The 23,800-nt window shown below is 53.2% G+C and overlaps 8 protein-coding genes across 8 annotated transcripts; 3 read left to right on the forward strand and 5 right to left on the reverse strand.

Annotated features, from left to right (window-relative positions):
- Positions 1-1,102: 1,102 nt before the first annotated feature.
- Positions 1,103-3,945, forward strand: BU26DRAFT_526783 (uncharacterized protein; the record flags this gene model as incomplete). Its single annotated transcript, XM_033830727.1, has 4 exons — positions 1,103-1,122; positions 1,671-2,025; positions 2,062-3,822; positions 3,880-3,945. 4 exons carry the CDS (start codon positions 1,103-1,105, stop codon positions 3,943-3,945), a joined length of 2,202 nt encoding a protein of 733 aa, XP_033691346.1.
- Positions 3,946-8,333: 4,388 nt separating this feature from the next.
- BU26DRAFT_557800 (kinase-like protein) lies at positions 8,334-9,662 on the reverse strand (the record flags this gene model as incomplete). The annotated part of the gene is made up of 1 exon (XM_033832499.1): positions 8,334-9,662. One exon carries the CDS (start codon positions 9,660-9,662, stop codon positions 8,334-8,336), a length of 1,329 nt encoding a protein of 442 aa, XP_033691347.1.
- A 316-nt stretch (positions 9,663-9,978) lies between these two features.
- On the reverse strand, positions 9,979-12,030 carry BU26DRAFT_599050 (uncharacterized protein; the record flags this gene model as incomplete). Its single annotated transcript, XM_033835071.1, has 6 exons — positions 9,979-10,276; positions 10,329-10,523; positions 10,572-10,904; positions 10,957-11,255; positions 11,308-11,513; positions 11,570-12,030. The coding sequence occupies 6 exons, from the start codon at positions 12,028-12,030 to the stop codon at positions 10,019-10,021; spliced, it is 1,752 nt and encodes a 583-aa protein (XP_033691348.1). The 3' UTR covers positions 9,979-10,018.
- Positions 12,031-13,016: 986 nt separating this feature from the next.
- On the reverse strand, positions 13,017-14,019 carry BU26DRAFT_19750 (uncharacterized protein). Its single transcript, XM_033820527.1, has 3 exons — positions 13,848-14,019; positions 13,382-13,773; positions 13,017-13,327 (listed from the first exon to the last, which is right to left on the reverse strand). The coding sequence occupies exons 2-3, from the start codon at positions 13,667-13,669 to the stop codon at positions 13,112-13,114; spliced, it is 504 nt and encodes a 167-aa protein (XP_033691349.1). The 5' UTR covers positions 13,670-13,773; positions 13,848-14,019; the 3' UTR covers positions 13,017-13,111.
- Positions 14,020-15,164: 1,145 nt separating this feature from the next.
- BU26DRAFT_557803 (uncharacterized protein) lies at positions 15,165-17,313 on the reverse strand (the record flags this gene model as incomplete). The annotated part of the gene is made up of 6 exons (XM_033832500.1): positions 15,165-15,425; positions 15,480-15,674; positions 15,740-16,081; positions 16,143-16,429; positions 16,482-17,253; positions 17,302-17,313. The coding sequence occupies 6 exons, from the start codon at positions 17,311-17,313 to the stop codon at positions 15,165-15,167; spliced, it is 1,869 nt and encodes a 622-aa protein (XP_033691350.1).
- A 1,979-nt stretch (positions 17,314-19,292) lies between these two features.
- Positions 19,293-20,280, forward strand: BU26DRAFT_19762 (glutaredoxin). Its single transcript, XM_033820528.1, has 3 exons — positions 19,293-19,426; positions 19,475-19,748; positions 19,867-20,280. The coding sequence occupies exons 1-3, from the start codon at positions 19,400-19,402 to the stop codon at positions 20,037-20,039; spliced, it is 474 nt and encodes a 157-aa protein (XP_033691351.1). The 5' UTR covers positions 19,293-19,399; the 3' UTR covers positions 20,040-20,280.
- Positions 20,281-20,521: 241 nt separating this feature from the next.
- BU26DRAFT_413677 (uncharacterized protein) lies at positions 20,522-21,660 on the forward strand (the record flags this gene model as incomplete). Its single annotated transcript, XM_033823028.1, has 2 exons — positions 20,522-20,825; positions 20,879-21,660. The coding sequence occupies 2 exons, from the start codon at positions 20,522-20,524 to the stop codon at positions 21,658-21,660; spliced, it is 1,086 nt and encodes a 361-aa protein (XP_033691352.1).
- Positions 21,661-21,846: 186 nt separating this feature from the next.
- BU26DRAFT_19776 (class II peroxidase) lies at positions 21,847-23,435 on the reverse strand. Its single transcript, XM_033820529.1, has 2 exons — positions 22,822-23,435; positions 21,847-22,767 (listed from the first exon to the last, which is right to left on the reverse strand). The coding sequence occupies exons 1-2, from the start codon at positions 23,238-23,240 to the stop codon at positions 22,053-22,055; spliced, it is 1,134 nt and encodes a 377-aa protein (XP_033691353.1). The 5' UTR covers positions 23,241-23,435; the 3' UTR covers positions 21,847-22,052.
- Positions 23,436-23,800: the final 365 nt, after the last annotated feature.

Below are 23,800 nucleotides of genomic sequence, written 5' to 3' on the forward strand. Positions count from 1 at the left end.
ATTCAACATTTCCGTAGAGCGGATAAGGGTCGGTTCGCAGACGAGTGGCTTGTTGCGTGGCTAGTGTACAACGCAGTGCAACTCGGCCAGTAAACGGCGCGATGCGACCCTTCACGGTCGAGATCCGCCGTAGGGCTGGCGCACGGCCCTTGTGACCCCGGCCTCGCCGAGCACAGCCACAGACCCTTGGACCCCCATCGCTCCTGCAGCCAACCGGCATGTACTTGCCTTTCTCAGAGCGCCCGCGCTCTACACCACGGTTTTTGGGCTGTCACTGCATACTCTGTGGTAAACCACGCAGGATGCTTTTGCTGCACGTTGCAAGCTCGCTCTCCAGCGGGCGCTCCGCAAAGTGAAGTGCCTCAAGTGCAGAGTTTTCATCCTGGTCCGGCTGGACTTCGTGCTTTGGGAAACCTTTCACGTAGAACCCGTGGGGGGACACCGCATCTTCTGCGTTGTGCGCTGATCTGCGAGACTACAGCTCGCACTGGCGCTGCGGCTGTTTGGTTTCTGGTGTACGTGGGAATCCAGGGTATTGGTTGAATGAGGAGATCCCCGGTTTCACCTCTGGTCTTAGAGGACCAAACGCTGTGTTAGCTGCGGATAGATGTGCGTCTGCGCGTCTCCTGTGGATGGCCACCTCCCTCAGCTTGCGATAGTCTACATGCCGCTGCTATACCCGCGACCGCTTGCCGGGAATGCCCATATTGCTGCGCTGCGGTGTTGCGCGTCACGATACTCGATGAGCTGAAGGAAACGGAGCATCCAATACCGCGACGTGAAAGAATGAATGGAGGTCACGCGGTGCTGCAGGTGACCTCAGTCCAGAGCTGTGGCTTTGGCACTTCTCTATCCTTCATTCGTGCGTGCGCATCTAAGTGCACGAGAGGACGTCTACAGACGCCGCTGGAGTTATGTCCGCAGTTCCCAGACTATCCGGCTCGTTTAATCCGTAGCCGAGCGGATGGACGGCGTCCGTCGTGCGACAATGAGAATGCCGATGGGTGCTTAGATGCGTCTCCGGAGGCCATGGGGATGAGTAACGGGCTTCGGCTCCTAACCGCACGTTTCAACCCTGCGCAGGGCAACAAGCGTTCACGGCATGCTGGCCGTCTATGGATCGTTATTCTTGGGGCAGCACATCGTTGCGCTGTAGGGAATCGGCAGTACTGTTCGGAACGCTGCCGAGCGATAGGGATTGAAATTTTTGCTGTCTGGGGGGAACTGCGCCTCTCTCGGGTCTGCGCGCTACGGAGACCCTGCATGAGGGTGCAGTTTTGGGCGCCTTCCAGAAGCGAGTAAGGAAGGCGCGATCGGCGCCGGCGTCATGGCATCCCTGCACTCTACGTCACCCCAAGTCTGTGTACACCCGTATGAAAGAGAACTGGACCCGCGCAAATTCAGTGCCCCAAAAAGCCGAAAACATTCGCTCAACCAATTTACAATCGTTCCGGCCCGTGACAGAAAATCTTAGCGCCGAGATTCCGAGCGTAGCCGGGCTACCTTAGCATTCCACTACGTTCCATCGTTTAGATCACCTCATCAGGGCCTGCTCGCATCGGCCGCCCACCCCGAGTCGTAGTTAGTCACTCGCTCCTATAAAGTATCTTGCCACCCACGCTTGGTCCCTTACTTTTCCCTCCCGACACTATGCTGGCACTACCACAAAGACGTCAGCACCTTCCACAACATCATCCCACCTCGACGCTCCCATCACCACCATCACCACAACAGTTCTCGCTCGACCACTACCCCCAGCAACTGTCCGCGCAGCACTTCTTGAACCAAAAACTGCTCCACGACTATCTCGAATCGCAGCAGCAGTCGTTCGCGAATCCGAACGTCGTCATCGACTCGCAGAACGACCCGTACATGACGGGCGCATACGATTTTTCGAACCCTGCCATTAGGATTCAGCAGTCGACTCCTACGCCGCAGCTTTCCTCGGGCTTTTCGCCGGCGTCGATGCTGTCGTCGTCGAACGCCAGCGCCTCCGGTCTCGACAACTGGAATACCTACAACAATGTGCAGGGCAGCCAGTCGCTGCAGACACCCATGCAGAGTCGGACGGGCAGGACGCACCAGCGCGCATCGTCTTCCTCGTCGATAGGATCCAGCGGCTCGCAATATCAGACCGTTGCGCCGACTGCCGGCTATCCGTACGTCGCTCACTCCGAGAATTTGCCATCCAGTTCAGCTGCCATGGTTGAGTCATCTAACAGCGCTGACGAAGCTTCAAGAGCCTTCTCCAACGTCTCGAACCATCTACCGACGCCGACCCACACGCCTACTCAAGATTCTTTCCATATGAATCCGAACAACTTCAACACCTACGCTCCACACACTGCCGGCATGGACCACACCATGGCTGCACACATGTCGATGAAGCAGGCGCTCATGGACCAGCACGTCCCAGAAGAGGAGGTACCTGGCTTCGGCCACTCAGCGAGGCACTCAGTCTCGAGCTACGGGCATGACTCGCCGGCGACACCGCACACAGCGCATGGAGACGAAATGGATTTCAAGATGCCTCCTAGTGGTGAGACTCTCCGCAAGGTCGACTCGTGGCTGTTCGATCAGTTCTTTACTTACGATGAACCAGACCTGCGACAGCACACCGTGCCCAAGTTCGAAAGGACGTACACGGACGTGGCTGCCGACTATTCATACGACCCGAACACGGTAGTTGCGCAGACGCAATCACTACCACAGGCCAAGCCAGTAAACACGCTGCTGTCGCCTTACCGAACCAGCAACCCGAACGACATCATCCAGCGCAGCCTGCAGGCAGCACAGATTGCACGGTCACAGTCGCCGTCCAGCTCAGTGTCGCGGGGTGACTCACCATTCCGACGCGGATCGCCGTACCGTCAGCCCAGCAGCGCCTTCCATCAGTCTCCTCGCATGGCTGTCGGCACTGCGGCGGCGGCACGTGAGCAAAAGGTTGAGGCTGATGCGGCTTACGCAATGAAGTCGCAAATGGCATCAAGCGAAGAGGCTCAACCGAAGACCATCTCACCAAAGGATGCGCTATTGGACTACCGGGAAGCTGACGACGAGTCGAAGGTGCCATTGTTCCCGGAAAGTGGCGCAAGCGAGTACGACCACCAATACAACAGTGGCGACCAATATAGAAACGCCACCCAATCCACCTTTGACACAACATCGGGGCAGTCATACCGAAGAGACAGCTGGGCGACACCGCAGTTCTCATCAAACTTCCCGACATCTGCTGCAGCAACATCGCAGCCATCCTCGACTTTCGCCTTTGCTCAGCCGTCGATAACGGGGCCCATGCACGGCCTGCCTTTCGCCTCTACATCGCAGTACCGCCCAACACCCAGCATGCCGGCTGCATCCGATCAGACCCCGGAGTTTCCGGCGCATCTCACCTCGATGGAGTCAAGTGCGAGCGAGGCTGGGCCTGAACCAGGCAACCAGTCAAGCGAGCGCCTTCAGAAGCCTGCGGACTCAAGCGCCGACACTGGTACATACACCTGCACTTATCACGGCTGCACGCAGCGTTTCGAAACTCCGCAGAAGCTGCAGAAGCACAAGCGCGAGGGTCATCGCAATGCCGCAAACATCGGTTCCAGCATGACATCAGCGGCTGTGTTGGAGCGCAACTCGCAAGCGGGGCCTCACAAGTGCGAGCGCATCAATCCCACGACGGGCAAGCCCTGCAACACCATCTTCTCGCGGCCCTACGACCTCACCAGGCACGAAGATACGATTCACAACGCGCGCAAGCAAAAGGTGCGATGTGCACTGTGCGTCGAGGAGAAGACATTCTCGCGCAACGATGCACTGACGCGCCACATGGTAAGAGTCCATCACCGGAGCCCTAGACAGAGTCGCAGCCTTGCTAACGCTTTCTAGCGCGTTGTCCATCCTGAGGTCGACTTCCCCGGCAAGCACAGGCGCCGCGGGGGAAACCACGACTGAGTGCTTCCCACGGAGTTGCCTGCTTATTAGCGGCTTGCGCCGAGGCCCGCGGCGCTGAACCACTCACAGGGCCCGCTGCGATGGCCCGCACCTTCCAGAACGCGCCCGATTCTTCGCCCGCATGCACCCTTCTCATCGCATGAAAATGCAAATTTTTCGACTTGGCCGAGAACGAAGGCTGTGATCACTTTGATACTTTGATAGATTTTTCCGATTATGCCGCAGGAAGACAGCACGGCCACGGCCACGTTCTGGGTTTCGTCATGATTTCCGCAATCTTGCGTCGCATCCCGACACGATGCATTTCTGGGTGTCCAGGGCGTGCGACATATTCCGCCCAACAGTCCGGTCCGGTAACGGCGTTTTGCACTTTTCGCCCGCATTTCGCTGGTCGGGATGGGACAGGATGGATGGTCCGGCGTTTTCGGAGTGCGACTGCAACAGTCCTTACGGAGTTTTCCGCTTCCTTTCAGTCTCCCTTCTTAATCTCCTTGAACCGTACTTTTGGGTATTGCTTTTCCCGTCAAGCGTTCAGCGGGCAGCGATGATTTGACGAGGAATGAAAAGAGGATCGTTCTGGGCTGAACGCAAAAGCGATGAGTATCTAGACGAGACGGCCGGCCACAATAGGCCGGGACTGGATTGGGAACGGTTCGGTTCGACATTTTCGTCCTTCTAAATCTCTATTGTCTATCTATTTCTCCATAATGTCGGCGCCAGTTGCTTGGTCGCCTTTCGATGTAATACTATTTCTTCGCATGTCAAAACATCATCCCCAAATTGTCGCGTTCCCATCATCAGATTGCACCGAGCTGAAAGAGTTGGAAAGAACACGCGCCTCTCTCTCTCTCTTCGCACTGCCTCTCCTTGATGCTACACAATGATCTCCTCCACACTGGAATGTCCTTTTCTTCAAACACATGCCACTTGTACTCCTAAGCCCCCCTGTATGTCTCCCTCTTTCTATCGGCTCAGTACACGCATTCGAGCTGGGCCTTGTACTACCACCTTTCCTTGAGAATCCATACATGATACCCCTGAAAAGCAAGGGAGCTTGGGATGTACGATACATAGCACAGATAATTCTGCATGGGCCTAGAACAATGGCTCAACGCAATGGTAGTTCTTTACCCGGAGGTACACACTATTCTTCGCGGTCCCCGTGAACACTGCATCTGACAATCGAGCCATACTACGATCGCGATACAATGTCTCGCCGAGATGCAAGACTAGCACAGGGCTGCCTTGTACTCCCTACCACTTTCGTCCTACCCGCCCGTCTATTCTGACAAGCATGGCGGCGCAGAACTACAATTTGTCGCACTCGGACCGGCAGTTGCGCGCCTTAGGCCATGGTGCAACCCTATCACAGCGTGAAGTCTAACCCTTCTCTACCTGCCTTGCAGCAACGCTGTATCCCGACCGAGCTGACGGTAGCCTTACCATTCGCATCTAGAACCCCAAAAGCGCATGTCCACCCTTCTTTTCCGGGTCGACGTGCGTCGCGGTTGGTGTAGCGTGTCAGCACTTTATTAGCAGATCTGAGATCTAGGCACGGTTGGGGCGCCGCGCTGGGCTGAGTCCGTGGAGATGCACAGAAGCACAGGCTTGCCGGGTGGAAGCGGACGGTGGGGCAGCGGTAGGGTTGCCGTGGCTGTGCTGCTGCCAAGGCTTCATAATGCTGCGTTAGAAGGGGAGGGCTTCGGAGTCTGCGATGGAACCTTCTGATGCTAAATTAGCGTTATTGTGGTATGTCTTTGTCCGTTGCATCTCCGAGAAAAATGGAGGGTTGGTGAGCATCAAGTGCCGATGTGCTGGCCGAAGTCCGCCGAGGGTTCGGCAATGGCTCGGCATATGTGGATGTACATTGCGTCATCGGTGGGAGCCGCTTATCGATATCAACCTGCAACGGTCGTGAACCAGCCCCAGCATCACTCCAGTATTACATAATCCGTCTCTCAGACGTCACAGAGAGAAACGTGCGCGAGTGCTTTCCGCGACGTCAGCATCACGTTTTCAAGACTGATTGCCGGTAAACTGGAATGAAAGCGCTCCAAACCTTCCGTCATGCTCATGCGACCTACATTCTTTGCGCTATTCGCCCATTCGCCTTACCGGGACTCGTTTCATCTTCTGCTTCCTCGCGATCGTGGCCGCGGAATGACATCAAGTCGGATCGAGCGGATTACTCTCACGACTCAAAAATGACGACCCTACCAGCTTCCCGGCCCTCGGAAAGCGGATAAGTTGCAACACATTAGGCACAATTTCACAGTTGTGAAGTCAGAGAAATTGCGAGGTGAGGTCTCTCAATGCGCTGATCATGACGCCAGCGTCGCGCCACGGCTCGCTTCTGATTGGTCGATGCAATCATACTGTAGTAGTGTCAGTGCGAGGGCCATCCTCGTGGCTGATCGACGTGGGGCGATTATCGAGAGCGCTGTATGGGCTAACAAGTGCATCGAGATTGTGGTGTTGAAGAGGTGGTTTGGCGGGGACTATGGTTGGGCTGGGAGGATGGCTGATCAGTTGTGGTATCGTGATCGCTGTGCGAGTACGACGGTAGGTTACCGTTTTTGAGTTGAGCACGCGACGTCACGGACGGAGTTTATTGTTTTGACGAAGGGAGATGGAACTGCCGTGATCTCGATTCGAGAGTCGGTTCGAAGTGTCGACCCACACGTTCACGTCGTCGCGATGTTCGCCGCGGCACGGACGGAGGAAGAGTGGTTCTAAGAGACCTGTGCATGGCCAGATCTCTCCATTCATGCATATTAGTGCTGCTCCGATATACTAAGCTCTTCACTAACAAATGCCCAGACCCGAATTCCCTGTGCTATCGCAAGCTACTTGCGCTTGATGCGGCTGAAGGTCGCCCTACGAGGCTCGCATGCATGGGGAGACAACATTCGATCTTCGAAACGCACACACGTTATTCGCTCGGTGCATAAAACCGAGTTCACGAGATCATGAAACGTACGTGTTGATGTCTACTTTGGTACGGATACGGGGGCCACGAAATCTTCAGATTACGAGGTTACGAAGACGGAGCACTGTCAGTCGACAGGCTCATCACGATACTGTACGTTCGCTTGTTCACGTGCCTTCAGCTTCTGACCGCGGGTGCGGGGATGGGTATCGTGATCCTTCGGAACGATGGGAGTCGCCGGATTCCGCTTTGAGCATCGAGTTGAGCCATAGAGCACTCAATAGTGACAAGAGACGATATCGGCGGGTGAAAATTCGCTTGCTACGGAGTAGGTTAGAGGGATCCGAACGTCTAATGCTACAGATATTTAGTAAATTCTGAGAAGATAGAAGCGAAATAAAGAACGAAACGACTATCTGCGCTTTAGATTCCTCCAAATCAATACTCCTGGTCTTACCGTCAAGTCAATGTTATTTCAAACATGGTATTTGTCAGAGCAGAGAAATGCATTTACTTAGACGTGCTAACTCAGCGACCCATTAATAGCGATGTGGCTTGACCATAACATGCGCCATCTCCATCCGTTGGTACCCCATAGAGAGGCGCTCACACTGAGAAGCTTGGATTGTATACGAGTCTCTGAATGACTTCAGGGTCCTCTGAGTGGCCGAGCATCCATAACCTACCCTTCGCCTCGCAAAACTGTTGCCATTCCGACTCACTGGGTGCTCCCATCAGTTGCTCCCTGCTCCTAGATGCGGTTTCGTTCGCGTATAATCTCGTAATTGTGATGGCCGTGCTAGAGTACTTCAGCAAACTTCACGCCCGATTCGGCACCCGCCGTAGGCAACTGCTCGAGTAGCTCAGTCTTCGCCCTCCTGTTATCCTCCAGCTCCTACATGCGCGCTATACTTTGGACTTCAAGGCAAATCATCTCCTGGACTTTGCCCTCGGGCAAGCCCTCATGAGCAAAGCAAAAAGAATGTGAGATACTTGCACTATTTTCACGTTCGATCATCGTTAAAACCTCTTCTGCGAACTGACGCTATCCCCATAGCTGCAAGAAGTGTGACTACACAGCAGTGAATGGGCGCATAGGACAGAATAGGAGAACTCTGTCGCATCCTATAAATCACACCCAACGAAATGATGCCGGTCATTTTCATAGAAGAAGGTTATGCGGCGCGTAAGCAGAAGTACATGCGAACACTCGCAGGTGGTAATGCGGGGGGAAGCGCTGCAAGGTGAATAGGAGTATGCACAAGAGAATTGGACGCTGCTCCTCCCTCTCAATCCACCACATGCGAGTCCTTATCATTTCCATTCCATCCTCTCCTTACCTACCTTGCCGCCCATCCTAGCTCGCGTTGACCCCATTCTCCCACAAATGCCCTTCAGCACTAAGGCTCCAGCTTGTTCACAAGGTCTTCAGCGGTTCAACGATGCTGCGGGTTCACGATTAGCAGTCCCTGATCGATGATGTCGAAGTGTGTTCTCCACCGCGGAACCGAGTTCTGGGAGTTCCTATCTTCTCTAGGACGGGAGGTTTAACGGATTTACTCGTCCCGTTTCCTTCCCAGAATGCCTCATCTTGGGACCTATCGCGAAGGCTTTTGCGGAACACCTCAAGAGCTTCCCAGTCTTCAAGGAACCAGATGAGAAATTCGAGGTAGGTGCATCCCAGGGCCCAGAGATCGTGAGGTCGAGAAGTCCTTCCGCTGTTTTCGGTTTCCGGTGGGTTATAGGTTTCGTTACCCCAAAAGCCACTCCGGTGGCTCGGACATTTATGCTCGCTTACCTTCGCGCAGCCCCAGTCCGTTAGGCGAAATTGATTGTCATGCGAACCGAAGACGAGGATGTTTGCAGGCTTGACGTCGTGAATGTATCCGGTGTGACGTTCTTTAGGCGTATGGATCGCTCGCAGAGCTTTGGCGAGCCCCAGCATCTGGCCCTCAAGCCACTGACGAGTGAATACGCCTTGAATACCCCCGTTGAGGTTCCTTTCCATGAACTTCTCTGCATCCCCACTGTCAGCAAGATCAGATATCAGATAGTACTCCCCGTCGAACCAGAACGCCGCGTAAGTCCTCAGCAAATGGTCGTTTCGAACATCCTTGATTGCAATCAGAAATTTCTCTTCTCGTTTCGCATATTTCTCCTCTTTGATGATCTTGAGGGCGAACTGTTGACTGAAGGGGCCAACACTGGGTGCCAGCGGTGCGTTTGGAAAGTCGTAATTCTGACTGTCAATACGAATTGGATAGACTTCACCGCCAGCGCCTTCTCCAATAGTATTTCCCTCGCTTTGGAACAAGAGTGGAGCCTCTGCTCGAACACTCGTGTTGTAAGTGGCTTCAGACAAGAAAGGAGCGAGGACTAGGCCCTGAAGCGGTAGGATGTGGTCAGCCCACCGCTTGTGGTGTCGAGTTGCAAGACAGTCATCCTGGGTGAAGGGAAGACTGTTATCTGTGATACCGTGGTCAAGGAGTTCTCTCAGGAAGTCCATCCGATTATCGATATCGCTGGCGGCCACGATGATGAAGAGCTTCTTAGCGTGTTCAACGACTCTCTTAGTGAAAGCCTTCCTTGCTTCCGGGTCAAGATACCGAATGCTTTTGTCCTGATCGACAAGCATCTGGACATTGTTCTCGGTGGGAATTTCATTGATTGTGCTCTGCCAGAGATAACGCTGCGCGCTGCCATTTAACATGAGGTTCTGGACGCATCCTGAAATGTGTTTACTGGTTTTTTGGACAGCTAGGTCCGTCTTGTCCAATGTGAATGGCATTCTGGGCGATCTAGGTGGAAGAACAATCCCAAAACGCCCTAAGGCACCGGGCAAGGCTATGGTGCCATATTGGAGGCTACGATATCAAGCTTTATACCCATCTCATTTGACCTACCATGCCGTCGAGCGGGCATGACTGAAAGGAAACAGGGCGTGATAAGTAGCATACAGCCACCGAAGGTATTCATGATCATATGTGCTGTAGCAAACGAAAGACCTCATCATCTACCCTCATATCAGCGCGCGTAAGCATCAAAGAAGTGACATGCGCATATACCATTCCCACACCATGTCGGCAATGACGCTGAAATTACTGACTGCTTCCTCCTGAATGGCCTCTCCATGCTCACAACCCTTCAGCGTGGCAGACCAAGCAATTGCTTCTTCATATCCAGCAACTTCACACGCTGGCTAAACCCTTCCTCGTGATCCCTCTTCAAGACGCAAGCGCGCCACATTCTCCTGAAGTTGACCCAAACGTACCAAATTAGGAGAGTAACGATGGTGAGAGGAATAGAGACGGCAAAGAAAAGCCAGTAATTTTGCGCATATATTATATCCACACCACCGGAGTCAGTCTCTTTCTGGTTGACGAACTGTGTCGAATAGAAGCTCTATTAGACTATTAGTGCGGATCCACAATGCGTCAGTGTGGCCGGTGCTTACTGATACCACGGTGCATGGGAGATATATCAGCATAATGATGGTGAGAATCCTCACGCTGGAAGTTTCCCGGCTGCTTTTCTCGGCCAGCTCTCGCATTATCGCGTTCTCGTCTTGCGCTTGTCGTTCAAGATTTTGAAGGGCGGTCATTTGCTTATCCAAGTTGTACGCGGTTTGAAGTTCGATTAGCGAAGATATCTAGTAGTCGTTAACACATTGCTAATCTATCTGCTATTAGAGACGTACCAACGATCTCGTGCTGTTCACTTTCGACATTAATGCTTCAGCACTCTTGCGCAAGTACATGACGTCTCTCTGCTGCGCCTTCAAAGCATCCGAGCTCGTGGTCGAATAGTCGCGTGGCTCGGTCGAAGATGGAGTGCCTTTTGACAGCTTGCTGAAGCGATCGCTCACGTCGATCAGTGTGGAGATGGTGTCCAATGTGGAGTCCAGACACATAATCACATCGGAAGTATGGTCGCCCATCTCGGTCAGGGTTTGATAGTCGTCCACATCAACAGAGACGAAGTTTGACGGATGGTCTTGCTCGCCAATCATCATGGCAACGGCATGGTCTGACTTCACATAGATAGGTCAGCGCAGAATTTGTACGGCGACAAGAGGTGTCTACCAGATCGGTCACGTGCGCAAGAAGGTCGACGAGGTAGGGTCTCCAGGACGCAACGGCGCCTTCGAGAAACATGGCGTGAAGCTCCAAAGGGTTCGATGCTCTCAGCTCATCAACATACTGCTGCGCATATTTATCAATACAGCCTTCGGTTCTCTGCGAAGCGCCGACAAGTATCCAAGTGGAACACCAGTCCTGGAGAGAAGGCCTGAACTTGTGGTATACGGCGTACTGTCGCAGAGACCACGGCCACTTGCCATGCCGATTCGTGAACTCAATATAACGTAGGATATATGCGCATTCTGCGTGGACTTCAGTCATATTCTGGTCTCATATATTGCGAAGGAAGCTCACCGAATTTGTCACACCAACTATCACGAGAGCCCAGCTCCCATCTGACTTTCATTGACGGCGGACCTATCTCCATTTCGCTGTTCTTGACACCGAACCCTATCATGTACTCATCGAATCTTGGAAAGACCCCACACGCAAAAAGTAGGTCCCGGAAGAGCTCTTCGGTTAGCCGAACACGGCTAAAGGAGTTCCTCTGCCGCAAATAACTGTGGCTCCAATCAGCAATTGCATTTCGCTATAGCGCGACATTCTCGTACAATACTCTGAAGTCTCTACTTGTTTCCTGGACGCATCTCTTAGCGGCGTTCCCACTTCTGAACATGAACTTGCCTGAACGAATTCCTGAATCTTGGTGAGATCCAGATCGACGCTAGCCATTACGAGCGGGTGGACGTATGTTGGCGGGCATAGTTGTCGGCCTTGTTCTAGCGTAGGAGTACTGCTACAAGTAATTCGACTAGAGATGTCTAGTTCATTGCCAGTCGACGGTGCTCCACAAGTAGTGTCAGGCGATACATGTTGCTCGATAGGTACCGCGAGCGGGATACGCCCTGAGAGATCTTTGATTCCCTTGTTTCTCCGATATCTGTTGAAATCTATTGAAGACCTACAGCGCACCTCGACTCTTGATTCACCCGCCTCTTTCTCGAATATGAGATGCGCACTACGTTTGTAGAATTCCTGGGCAACGGGGCTGCTATCGTAGAAGAACGTACGCTTCATGATTCGCGACATCAGATTAGTGAAGGTGCATCGAGTTGTGATGCAGGAGTCGAAGAGGTGAGGGACGGAAGGTACTGAGGGGCGAGGCTGAAAGGGTTACACCGGCTGCCTAATGTCGCTGGAAACACTGATAGGATGGTACAGCTACTCTTCACGTGGTGCCACATATGCCACCTCAAGAAAACATCAATAAATTTGTGCCTCCGATTGCGACCACTTGGTAATAGTACCTCGGGAATATAGCCTCTGGTGCTACTGTTGAGTGCTGCATTTGCGGTCTTCGAGAGCGTCACAGAGAGCGTCACAGAGAGCACGACGGTTGGCGCGGTTCCATGGGTGCCTATCAGGGGGTGGGAGGCGGGTAGATGCTTTAGTGGTGCACAGTTCGGCGCAAGCTCTGGTCATATGCTGTGAACGACAGGGCAAGAAACGCAATTTGCTCACCTCATAAATGTCGCTGCTAGTCCGATTCTATATCCGGAGTATTCTTTCTATATCTCCAAACCTGCCATCTTGAACGCCTTTGACTCGAATGATGCTGGAACAAACGATCTCCGGCCGTTATCTGGATCGGGCAAAATTGGAGGCCCTGTGCACGCAGAAATGGGGAGTTGGCGGATATATAGTTAATGTTCGTGCTTTAATGTTCGTGCTATATCGAAATTGTTACCGACTAGCGCTGGCCGTTTTCAAGAGCACAAGGAAGAAATGGATCCTGAAAGTTCCGGAGTTCCTCACAGAAGTATGTAGCGTTCGAGTCGTCGAAGTCGCAAGGACAGGAATGTCACCCACCAACTTCTGATCCGATGTAGGATGAACTTCTTCGATGCGAGCCTGGTAGTGGCACCTGAAACGTTGCGGCGACGCCGAATATTGGTATGAGGTAGACATTGCTGGCGGCGACTTGGAGGAGGGGTCAAGTGGGACTGAGAAAATTTGATGATAGCGAAAGGCGGTGGCAGCGCAATAGAGAGTGGAAGAGAATCATGAGCCAAAGTGGAAGCCACCCTATGAATACCCAAGCCTTTCAAATTGTGCTGTGACACGCCGTTTCGGCCCGGAAAGAGAACGCAACTATAAATTAGGGTATCAAAATCCTTGAAAAATCTAAAAGTACAAATAAATAAATGGTTGGCGAGGGAGACAAAATAAAGGCAAGACGCGTCCTGAAAGTGAAGCTAGCGAGGCATTTGACGAGATGAGGGTGGTTCAGCCCTGCCATAGCGACGTGGTAATTATGTTCTCGACCCGCGTGCTGAGTAACTTTCAACGCAAACAGGTCATTCTCATTCGCTACCTATCATCCATTCGTTAGCGATAGGAAGAAAAGCTAGGCATACTGCATACTCACACATGACAATGAGTGATGGTCGCGGTGTATCCGGGCTGGATACACTTCGCCGAAAGCTCCTTTGCCTCGCATGTTGGAGCGACTCTCGTCAAGCCAGATTGGTATAACCCGATCGTCCAAGCTTTGACTCGATTCATGGGCGAAATAAGGAGTGTTGAAACGCTTCTGGTGGACGAGGAAGCCGGTCACGAATTTTCGCTTGTGCCGTTCCCTGGGGCAGTCATCTAATGTGAGAGGAACTTTCGCATCTGTGTGGCCGTTGTCCAGAAGAGCTTTAAGGCACGTCATCGGGAGGTCGCAGTAGACGCATGTGGCGAACAGCTTGCGGCCTTCTTGGTGTACCCTCGTGACCAGCTCGGCCTCTTCCTGGGGGTTCAGATACAGGTCCTCATCTTTTGAAATGAGTCGGCTGATGACATCCTTATTGGTAACTGTGTCGAAGGCCGACTTCGGTAGGAATACTTGCGCTTGCCCTTTAAAGCTCAGTGTCACCATATGCGCATCCATATATTCCCAGACACTATCGGAATTGTGAAGTGACGACGCCATTTTCCTGCGGAGCACACTGTAGGCCGTCTTTATGTGTGCAATAAGTTTGGGATCGCGTTTGAGTGTGTCGAGGTAATGAGTCAACTGGACAAGGCTGGAAAAGGGTACATCCAAAAGTGGCGCGACGACGGCTCTGACAAGGCTGAAGTCTGAAGCATGCGAATGGCTGTCAAAAGGGCGTATGTCTCCATTTTATATCTTCTCGACGCCCATAACGCTTTCAGGCAGCCATTTTACACAGCTTGTCGAGAAGGCAGAGGCCGCCGGCCGGGAATCCCATGTCGCGCACCTCTCTGAGCTGCTATACGACAGCGCAGAGAGAGTATGAACGGGTGGACTCATAAAACAGCCGGGGAACCCGGTGGCTTAGACCGCAACGCATGCATGTTTCGTTGGCGACGACGATGAGAGGCGCAATTCGTAGGTTCGCGATGGAGGACGTTCTAGCAAAGTTGACCGGTGAGTGATCCTCTGGCACGGAAAGCAGCGGTACGTGATCGCGAACGAAGTGGGGTGGAGGGGTGTTGCATGATCGCTGTCGGTGGTCCAGTCATATGGTGTTGTGGCGACAAGCTGCATGTCGCGACAGCTAGGAAGCGGGCTGAGCATGCGTGTCATTATTGGCACACTGAAAGGGCTGAATTGAAAATCCGGCATTGGAATTCTTCGCATTGTCAGTGGAGAACATGCGAGCTACTTTGCAAAACTTACCCCGGCTTCAAATCAGGTCCACAGTCTGCTGCCCCAAGACAGCCTTGCACCTCCTTATCGCATTGGTGCGCGGGGGCCCCGCGTAGTTTCCCCAATGCCTTGGTTCAGGATGGTGGAGCTAGCGTGCGACAGCGAAAGCGAATTGCCATGTCTACCAGCGTAAGTTCGCCATATCTGATGAACTTATTCCGAGGTGACGTCTCTATGCAGCTGACGGCCCATTACTCCTGAAAGGTGATCTGGCCCGCAAGTCCGCGAAGAAATCAGTTGATAAATTGCCGTGCTGTGTTGACCGGGAAGCCCTGCCTTGCTCGTGGTCGATATGCGAAAGTGGTGGCGGTCTCCTGCGATAGGGAATTCTCCGGATTCAAGGGCTCGCCGTAAAGATAAGATTGCTCATACAGCTAGCTATACGTACTATTGTATGCACCTGAAAAGACCTCTAGGATGATTGTTACGTGCGTCGTTAGATCCGGAGTATTCCACACCGTGAGAGGGCAGTGCTGGTCCCTCATGAAGCATATCATCGAGGCAACTCAACGAACTGCTTTCTGAATGCGAGCACCCTAGTATTGCGAGCAGGTCCAATTTCTTGTTTGCTTTCGCGGTGGCGAACAAGCCGGACGACTTTTTCAGAGTTCACCCAAAGCCACCAGACGAGTATGGTGAACAAGGTCAAGGGAACGGATATGGCGAAGAAGATCCAGGCATTTTGCGCGTATTCGAGCTTTGTGCCGCCTGATATTGTTTCCTTCTGATCAACAAACTGGGTCGAATAGAAGTTCTGGTCAACGTCAGCCATATTTATAGGCAGAATGCTTAACGTATGTGAACCTACTGAGACGATTGTACACGGAAGGTATATCATGGTGATTATTGTCAGAATTCTCATGCTAGATGAGTCCCGAGAGTTCTTCTCCGCAAGCTGCCTCATAATGGCGTTCTCATCCTGGCCTTGCCGTTCAAGCTTTTGAAGAGCAGAAATCTGCTGGTCTAGATTGTGGCCGCTCTGTCTCTCAAGCAAAGAAGAGATCTGCGGTGCAAGTGGTTAGCAACCCAAGAAGTAACAAAGCTGTATAGTGCATTAAGAATACATACCAATGTCCTAGTATTCTGAACTTTCGAAAGTAGAGCCTCTGCTTTCTTGCGGGTATATGCAATCTCCTTCGCTTTCTCCTTCAACGCAAACACCACTGCATCAGACCCATACGCTGACGTCCATTGTGCCGCACTCGTCGCAGAAGAGGGACTGTGATGGGTACGGAATTGTTCATACATCTCCTCGAAGGTGTCAACGGTATCTAGAGTCGAGTCAAGACACAGTATCAGATCAGCAATTTGGTCTTCGATCTGCTTCAGCTCTTGGTGATCTTCAACCTCAATAGTGACAAAGTCATCGTCACCCTCATCGCCGATCAAAATGCCAACGGCTTTATTCGACTGAATCTCGTTAGGACCACATTAGACATAGCTCGATACCTGGACTTGCCTGGTGCGTCACCAATTTGGTTAGATCGACTAGATAAGGCCTCCAGCTCGCTATTGCCGTGTCAAGGAAAATGACATGTAACTCAAACGGATTCGAGCCAGTCAGATCGTCTATACTCCTCGTGTACCGGTCAAGACGAACTTCTGTTCTCTGGGAGGCTCCCACGAGGATCCAGGTGGAGCAGCCTGTCTCGGATTTGGGTTTGTATCTATGATAGACGGCGAACTGTCGAAGAGACCATGGCTGCTTCCCTCCTGGCCTGCGGGTAAACTCGACGTAGCGCAGGATATAGGAACACTCTGAGAGACAAGAATTAGCGGACGGACTGCAGCTAGGAGGTAAAGGACGCACCAAACCCGTGATAGTTGTTGCTGTAGGATTCGCAGAGTGGCCTGAACTTCAGAGCTGGAGGGCCCACCTCTGACTCACTGTTCTTCAGGCCAAAGCCAATCAAATATTCGTTGAAGCGGGGAAATACGTGGCAAGATTTCAGAAGCTGTTCGAAAAGCTCTCTCGTGATTTGGAGCCGGCTATAGGAGTGCCGCTGACGTAGATAGAACACTCTGAAGTCATTCTTTGTCCGCTTGATGAAGCTTTGAACAGTCGCTGTATCAAGATCGACAACAGTTAGTTTGGGTGGGCCAGGGTAGGTGGGTGGGCACGATCCTCGATGCTGATCTAGAGCTGTCGGAAGAGCGGTGCTGGATGCTCTACTAGATAGCGACCAGGCATCTTCGCTGTCTGAATCATGACCGCGCTCAGTGCGGAGGGTTGCATCTTTAACCGTGGATTGGAGGTCCTTTTCGCAGCCGCGAGACTCGGTCTTCGAATCCGCAGGACCGACGTGTTTAGGAGGCAATTCCGAATCTTTTGCCTCGGTCTCCTCCTTGGCTCCGGTTGTTGTTCCATCTTCTTTGTCTCTTTCGTAGTACGATACGTCTAGAGAAGTCTGAACCCTGACTTCAATCCTCGACCTTCTAGAGTCCTTTTCGAATATACTATCGGCAGACCTCGCATAATACTCATCGGCGGCGGGACTGCGATCGTAGAAAAGGGTGCGTTCGAAATAGCGGGACGTTTCCATCTCGACCTTGCGAGTTGTCACGGTGCCATAGGAAAGAGGCTGGGAATATTGTCCGCAAAACTTGAGCAGACCCAGGGGTTTTCATACGAAGAAGACCATTGCCGCCTACTCTGTCTGGATAGTGAGGCGTTCTTTCAAGGCAAAGCCCGTTATTTTGTCATTCAGGGAGGGATTGTGTGGGGAAGAGGAAGGCTGAGTTGGGACGTCTTCGCGATTCGGCTAATCCGGATCAGGCGGCGCTAAAGATCACACACACTCTGCCTCACCGATGCGACTATCGGCCATCTACACCGTAATTTCATTCAACGTCTTCTGATTTACAGTCCACTGTATCTTTGTTAACGCGATCCGGACATCCGAAGCTCCACTAGACGATGAGCGCGCTTCTACTGGCTGTCTGATCTGGCCTTTCGGCTAGGGTCCAACCTCTGAAGCCCACTGGTCGAATCTTGCAGCTCTTGGACGCACTCTGAATGGCTGTTTCACCTACTTGCTAGCACGCTCTCTTCGGCGCGGGCAGTGCAGGCGGCAGCCAGCTGCCAACGCAGCCTTCACTTTCAGCGGTGACTCCCAGACGTGCAGTGCGCCTTCCATGCTTTTTGGGGCATCCCTTGACAGCACGGGCAGTTTGTCAAATGCGCTCGAGGACGTCTAAGAGCCATAAGCATCCTGAACAAGGATTCAAGATGCGCACAGCCTCATTCTCTACAGAGGGGAAATGTGCGTTGTGACGCAAGGCAGAGTGCGAAGCCAGGTGCGAGGCGCACGCGGATTGAGCAGAAGATCAGCCAGTTGTCCCGATACGCTCTGCATATTACAAGGCGCAATGGGGAGGGCAGTGGGTATCAATCCCTCTACTCGGAAGGACGGGGCGTCGGAACAGGCTACGTGGTACCTTTTCGTTCGCTGGGATGCTTGCATCTCTGCAAGGCTCGGAAGCAAGCGTAGCGCTCCAAACCACCTCTAAGTCAAAAGGTAGACTCACATTTACAGAGGGTTGCCCCATGAACCCGCCACTACAACGATCACCATGGGTTGGTCTCTCAAGCCTCTGAAGAGACAGAAGCTGTCAAAGCCTCTCAGTTCGTCGATGCAGACGCTGCCACAGCTTCTAGGTCCACCGGAGTCGCCGAATCACCGAAAAGAGCCGCAAATTATCGAAGATCGATACATGGACACACAGAAACTACTCGCGATATGTAAACAGCTCTTCGGATGTGGGAACTATAAGATTTACGTAAGTCGGCCATGTTTCGAGGAACGCTTCAAGCGCTCACGGGGTTGCAGTTCAAGTTGAACAAATGGTACATTGACGCACCCTTCTTGTTGGACGAAGTATGTTATTCTATCACCCGTGGGACCTTGAGACAGGAATACAGAGCCTCTGACTTCTGTTCAGGAGGTACTCGCACAGTGCGAAGCCCGGCTCTATTGAGCTTCCATTGAGCTGTGGAACTGGACTTTACCGCTCGATATCGCATATAGTCGTACTACCAGCTCTCTGGCTTGGCCGATACCAATATTATTGCCGCCTTGCTAGCTTGCGCATAACGATTCACGACAAATCCCCATGAGCATAGCCCGTCAATAGCATCAGCATTAGAACCGGAGTTCACAATCGATACTATCCTCACTCGAAGCATTGTCTTTCTGCATATTCGTTATCGACCACTGGATGCCCACTCACGCATCGCTATTCGTCTTTCGGATCGTCCCCTAGCCCTGGCTTGGAATCTAAGGTGGGAGATCTGGTCATCGAAGGTTGGCCGAGCAATCAGGAGGAACATACAAATGACCCACATGTGTCCGAGTAACATGAAGAAGACTATCTCTTGCTCGGCTTCTAGTCTTCGAGTTTGTCCAAGTTGCCCTCTTTTGGACACCGACTAATCAGGAGCGACGGAAGGGTAAGCTCGGCGTGAATGGCGTGAACGAAACCTTCGCAGCGAACCCACGGTGGTTCGGATATGTTTCATGCCTCGCGAGCTCTAGATACGGCGTTCTTGTAATAAAAAATCGGAGTAGAAGACCTGTGGATGCTCGAGATTAGTGATATCAGAACATTTCTTGGCACCCTGACCCTCATCCAAACATTTTGCGGCGAACGCGGAGGTTAACAATTTCCACCTTCACCATCCCTACGCCAACACCAACACCAACACCTACACCTGTACCATCCTAAGCAATGTTCTCAAGAAGGGTATTCCCATCGGTAAAGGAGACCCGATCTTTTTAAGCACTCGAAATTAATAATTAGTAGGCCTTCCGCGCCGCAACCCGAGCAATTCGCCCCTCCGCCGCAACAAACCCCTGCTTCCTCACGGCGCAACAGATACGTCTTCTCTCCGATGATATGCGAAAGGCGATCGACAAAGCTGTGGGCTCAGCACCGGTTGTACTGTTCATGAAGGGCACACCAGAGACACCGCAATGCGGGTTCTCGAGAGCAAGCATACAGATTCTGGGCATGCAGGGAGTGGATCCGGAGAAGTTCACGGCGTTTAACGTGCTGGAGGATAATGATTTGAGGCAAGGTATGTGACTAGCCTTCATGCGCTGCGCCGTTCGGGCATGCAGCAGCACCTGGTAGCCACGACTGTGGCGCATCACCAAGAGCACCTAGGAGCAATGGCTGACTATGCGCTATGTCAGGCATCAAAGAGTACTCGGAATGGCCTACGATACCCCAGCTCTACGTCGACAAGGAATTCGTCGGTGGCTGCGATATTCTCATGACGATGCACCAGGACGGATCGCTCGCGAAGATGCTAGAAGAGAAGGGCGTGCTAGTCCCCGCGGAGAAGGAAGCTGAGCCACCGAAGTAACGTAATTACGCAAAAGGAACGAAAGAGCGAGTGAGCGAATAATTGTACTATACTACCTCAGCTGCATCGGATGGCGGAAGACCAGTGGAAGCGGTCTCTGGGAATGTAAGATTGAGGGCGTATATATATTGCACATACGAAAGCAAATTGCTTGGAGGAGTGAACGATTGCGTGAATGACGTCTCCTTTTCCTTCCTGGCTTCGTCATTCACCGGTTCACATCCCTTTGGCCGATGAGATATCCATTCAAGAACCGCGCGATTAGCCAGCTTCCCACTTGCCTTATCTTTTCTAGGTGTTCGTTATAGGGACCTTGATGCGTGCTTTCCAACGTTGTCTCAGAGCCGGAACATCTATGAGGCCTCTTTCGGGTTCGTTCCTTCCTCATCCGCTGCCACCACCTCTAGCGTCGTCTGGGGTTCCGACCTCGCACACCTCATCTTGATCTCACACCTCAGCTTTCTTCAGGTAACAATTCCAGGATGGGTATCGAGCGCCCGGCCGGGGTTGTTCGGCCTACACGTGCCATCGCGCTTGCCAAAGAAGTCACTCCGGCTTCCCGAAAGCATGCGGTCTCAGCCGCTACAATCTTCAAACAGCGACCGCAGAACGCGAAGAGAGTCGAGATCACGTCGAGGCCAATTGACGCTGCGGCCAGGTTGACAGCCAATCCGTCTTCAGCGCAGAAGCCCGCGCGCTCGAGCACGCGCAGCCCTCAGAAGGGTTTGTGGGAAGTACAGAAGAAAAGGGCCGACGATGTGCATCCTCTTGCTGTGGTATTCAAAGGTTTCTAGCACTGCCCTCGTTGGCCTAAGCTCTTCCACTGACGACATCTAAAGACACTGCAAACGAGTACCGCAAGCACCTCTACACCACCGCTACCGCCAGGCTCGATGCGACTCTCTCCAAGCGTCTCACCACTCTGCATGAATCCAACCTCTCGCCTATCTCTTCCGCCCCCAACACCGACGACCCCCATGACTCTCCCGTCAAGCTCACCATTCCGGCGAAGTACGACCGCGTGGCCAGCAAAGTCTTCCGATCCCTTCGTGAGTACAACATCACCAGTCGCCAGACGAACGAGAATGGCGAACAAGAATCGGTCCAAACCACGCTGGAAGAGAAGCTTGTAAGCTTTGAAGAGCGCTACAAGAAAGAAGCCGAGGAGATCATGCGATTGGAATCGCAGTGGGAGCAGATTGTGAGCGAGATATGGAAAGTAGGCACGCAGTGCCTCGGCGAGGATGCAATGAGCGAGCTCCTCGAGCAACAGCCGCCCTCTTCCCCGGCCCGAAACGCTGAGCCGACGCTGTTCGTCCCTGAGCAAGGCAGTTCTCCGCTCCCCACCCGAACTGCAGAGAACAAGGACCCTAAGAAGCACGTCACCTTCCAAACACCGCAGCGTGACCTGCCCAGGTTCCTCTTGGCGCCTTCAGTGTACCGCAACCATCCTATCCCCACGCTGCCCGACCTTCCTGAGAAGGAGGCGAAGACCTTGGAGGATGTGGTGGCGAAGCTGGGTGTTGAGCAGATCGACGAGCTGAAGAGAATCGACAAGGAGCAACAGAAGTGGTGGGGTAAGAAGACGCAGCAGATCGCCATGGCGTTGGGAGATGATTGAGGCCTGCGCGCTTGCTGTAGTGTCGAAGGAATGATATATGAGGTTTCTAGGGTTATGTGTTCGGCAGCCTACAGGCTTTTCACGTCAACGTCATGCGTTGTATTGAGAGTATACGACTGTACCCCATAGGCATGAAGCACACAGCAATACATCAGATGATTTATCGGAGTACATATAGATTCGCACCTATGATGAACATATAAATACACGGAGTGGAAAAGGACATGCAACCAAGTTGAATGTGCCAAAAGCTCCAGCCATATTAGCACTCCTCCGCGGAAAACACAAAGTCTAGTCGGTCTAGTAGGATATCTTTCTTCCCATTTGGACGCCCTAAATGCACGTCCCCATTTCATCTTCCCCACTTCCCTCTGAAATCTCTAAGAGAGAGCTTACTCATCGAACGAGCTCTTAAACACCCACCGCTGGTCCTCGCTCTGGGTAAACGGCACACCCAGCTCAAACAGGGTAAGCACCGCCTCCGAGAAATCCTTGAAGAAGGCATCGTTATCCTTGGCGTACTTCTCCGCGTACTGGCGGAAGCTCTTGTCCTTGACGAGCTCCATATCCGTCGGCAGCATCATCAGGCTCTTCGTCTTCACGTCCTGGAACTGCTTGGGGCCGTTCCACTTGCGCCACGCCCACTTCTCCTCCAGCAGCAGCTTGTAGTAGTCGTTCGTCATCGTCGTGGGGCTGAACGTCCAGGGGCCGTCATACCCAGAACGATCGGTGTGGCAGCGGCCGAGAGCGTGCGCGCCGCACAACGCAACCATCTGCTGATCGTTAAAGCCCATGCGGCCAAAGATGGCGCGGATGTGCTTGCGGTCCTTGGACGCGTCGGGCAGGCGGCCGTCGGGCGTGCAGAAGGAGACGTCGCGGTCCTGGCGGCCGGGGCGGTACGGGATCTTGGGGCCCTGCATCTCTTGGATGGCACAGACGCCGCCGAGAATCCACAGGTCGGAGTAGCTGATCCAGGGGAATTGCTCTTTGATCGGCTCGAGGAAGTCGCGGGCTGCCTTCAGACCGGCGTTTGCGCCGTGGTCGCTCTCGGGTGCGAAGCGCATAGTCGCACCGTTGGAGCCTCCGGTATTGGTTTCCTTGTCGTAGCTGATGCTCTGTTAGCCATGATTCAGCTGCAATAGTGGGGAGGCATATACTCACGTTCCGGAACAATGCCATGCCAATCGCAGCACCACAGGGCCATAGCTCCCATCATCATACTCGTCCTCGTCCTCCAGCTTCTTCGCAATGGCATCGTACACCTTCTGGTAGTCCTCGAACCTGGGCTGGAAGACCCCCTTCGCCTTGACCTCCTGGCCAAACCACTCCGGCTTCTGCGTGTATAGCCCGTATCCACCAGCAATCGCAACTAGCGCCCCAGCGCCCCAGAGCATGCCCCTGGGGTTGCCCTCATACTTGTCTCCACCCTCCTGGGAGGCGTATCCGCGGCGCCACTGCTGGCGGAAAGCTTGGTGGGGTGCGGCGACGAAGCGGGCAGAGGAGCGGGTCGAGGTGGTGCGGAAGGTGGGCGCAGCGGTGCGCAGGGCGCGGGAGAAGCTTCGCGAGGCCGTTGCTGCCATTGTGTATGTCTATGGTGTCTTGGAGGTATCAGACCTCGGATGTCGGATGTCTCTCAATCGCAGTGTTCGTCGTTCCGTGAAGCCGATAAAGCTCTGAAGCTCTGAAGCTCGCTTCCAGTCTCAATTAACGGGTGGCGGGCGCAGTGAAATAGAGATCAAGGAGTGTATACGAAACGAAGGAACTCGGTCGGAAAAGAGCGGGCTTTAAAAAGAGAGTTAGTTACCCGGACAGCGGCGAAAGCTCGCAGAAATTCCGTCTCCTTCGTTTACAGCCGGCCGCCGTTATCAAAGTGGGACCCTGGGAGCAATGACACCACCAGGCCGGCCAATCAGCGGGCGCCCCTGCCTACGCATCATCTAGAACTCGCTGCTCATCTAATCGCTGGGGCCATGACAAGTCCCTGGGAAGCGTCGCCAGCCTTCGCCGAGGAGGAAGCGTATTCGCCGTCTGTTTCAGGCCAGAGGTCCCGGCAGAAATTTTGGGCAGTCCGAAAACCCGGGCGGCGACGAGCCGTTCAAGTACTCGCAGGGTCTCGGCAGAGCCTCATCTTCCCCTCCCT

This window comes from Trematosphaeria pertusa, assembly GCF_010094035.1.
Source record: "Trematosphaeria pertusa strain CBS 122368 unplaced genomic scaffold BU26scaffold_1, whole genome shotgun sequence".
Taxonomy (NCBI): domain Eukaryota; kingdom Fungi; phylum Ascomycota; class Dothideomycetes; order Pleosporales; family Trematosphaeriaceae; genus Trematosphaeria; species Trematosphaeria pertusa.

Bases quoted from the DNA above. Each gene is read 5' to 3' on its own strand.
- BU26DRAFT_19750 (XM_033820527.1), bottom strand. From the start codon at position 13,669: ATGACGTGCCTTAAAGCTCTTCTGGACAACGGCCACACAGATGCGAAA. The intron at 13,328-13,381 runs GTGAGTATGCAG...AATGGATGATAG, and splicing joins ACCATCACTCATTGTCATGT to GTAGCGAATGAGAATGACCT.
- BU26DRAFT_19762 (XM_033820528.1), top strand. From the start codon at position 19,400: ATGTTCTCAAGAAGGGTATTCCCATCG. The intron at 19,427-19,474 runs GTAAAGGAGACC...AATAATTAGTAG, and splicing joins CAAGAAGGGTATTCCCATCG to GCCTTCCGCGCCGCAACCCG. The intron at 19,749-19,866 runs GTATGTGACTAG...GCGCTATGTCAG, and splicing joins GGATAATGATTTGAGGCAAG to GCATCAAAGAGTACTCGGAA.
- BU26DRAFT_19776 (XM_033820529.1), bottom strand. From the start codon at position 23,240: ATGGCAGCAACGGCCTCGCGAAGCTTCTCCCGCGCCCTGCGCACCGCT. The intron at 22,768-22,821 runs GTGAGTATATGC...ACAGAGCATCAG, and splicing joins GCATGGCATTGTTCCGGAAC to CTACGACAAGGAAACCAATA.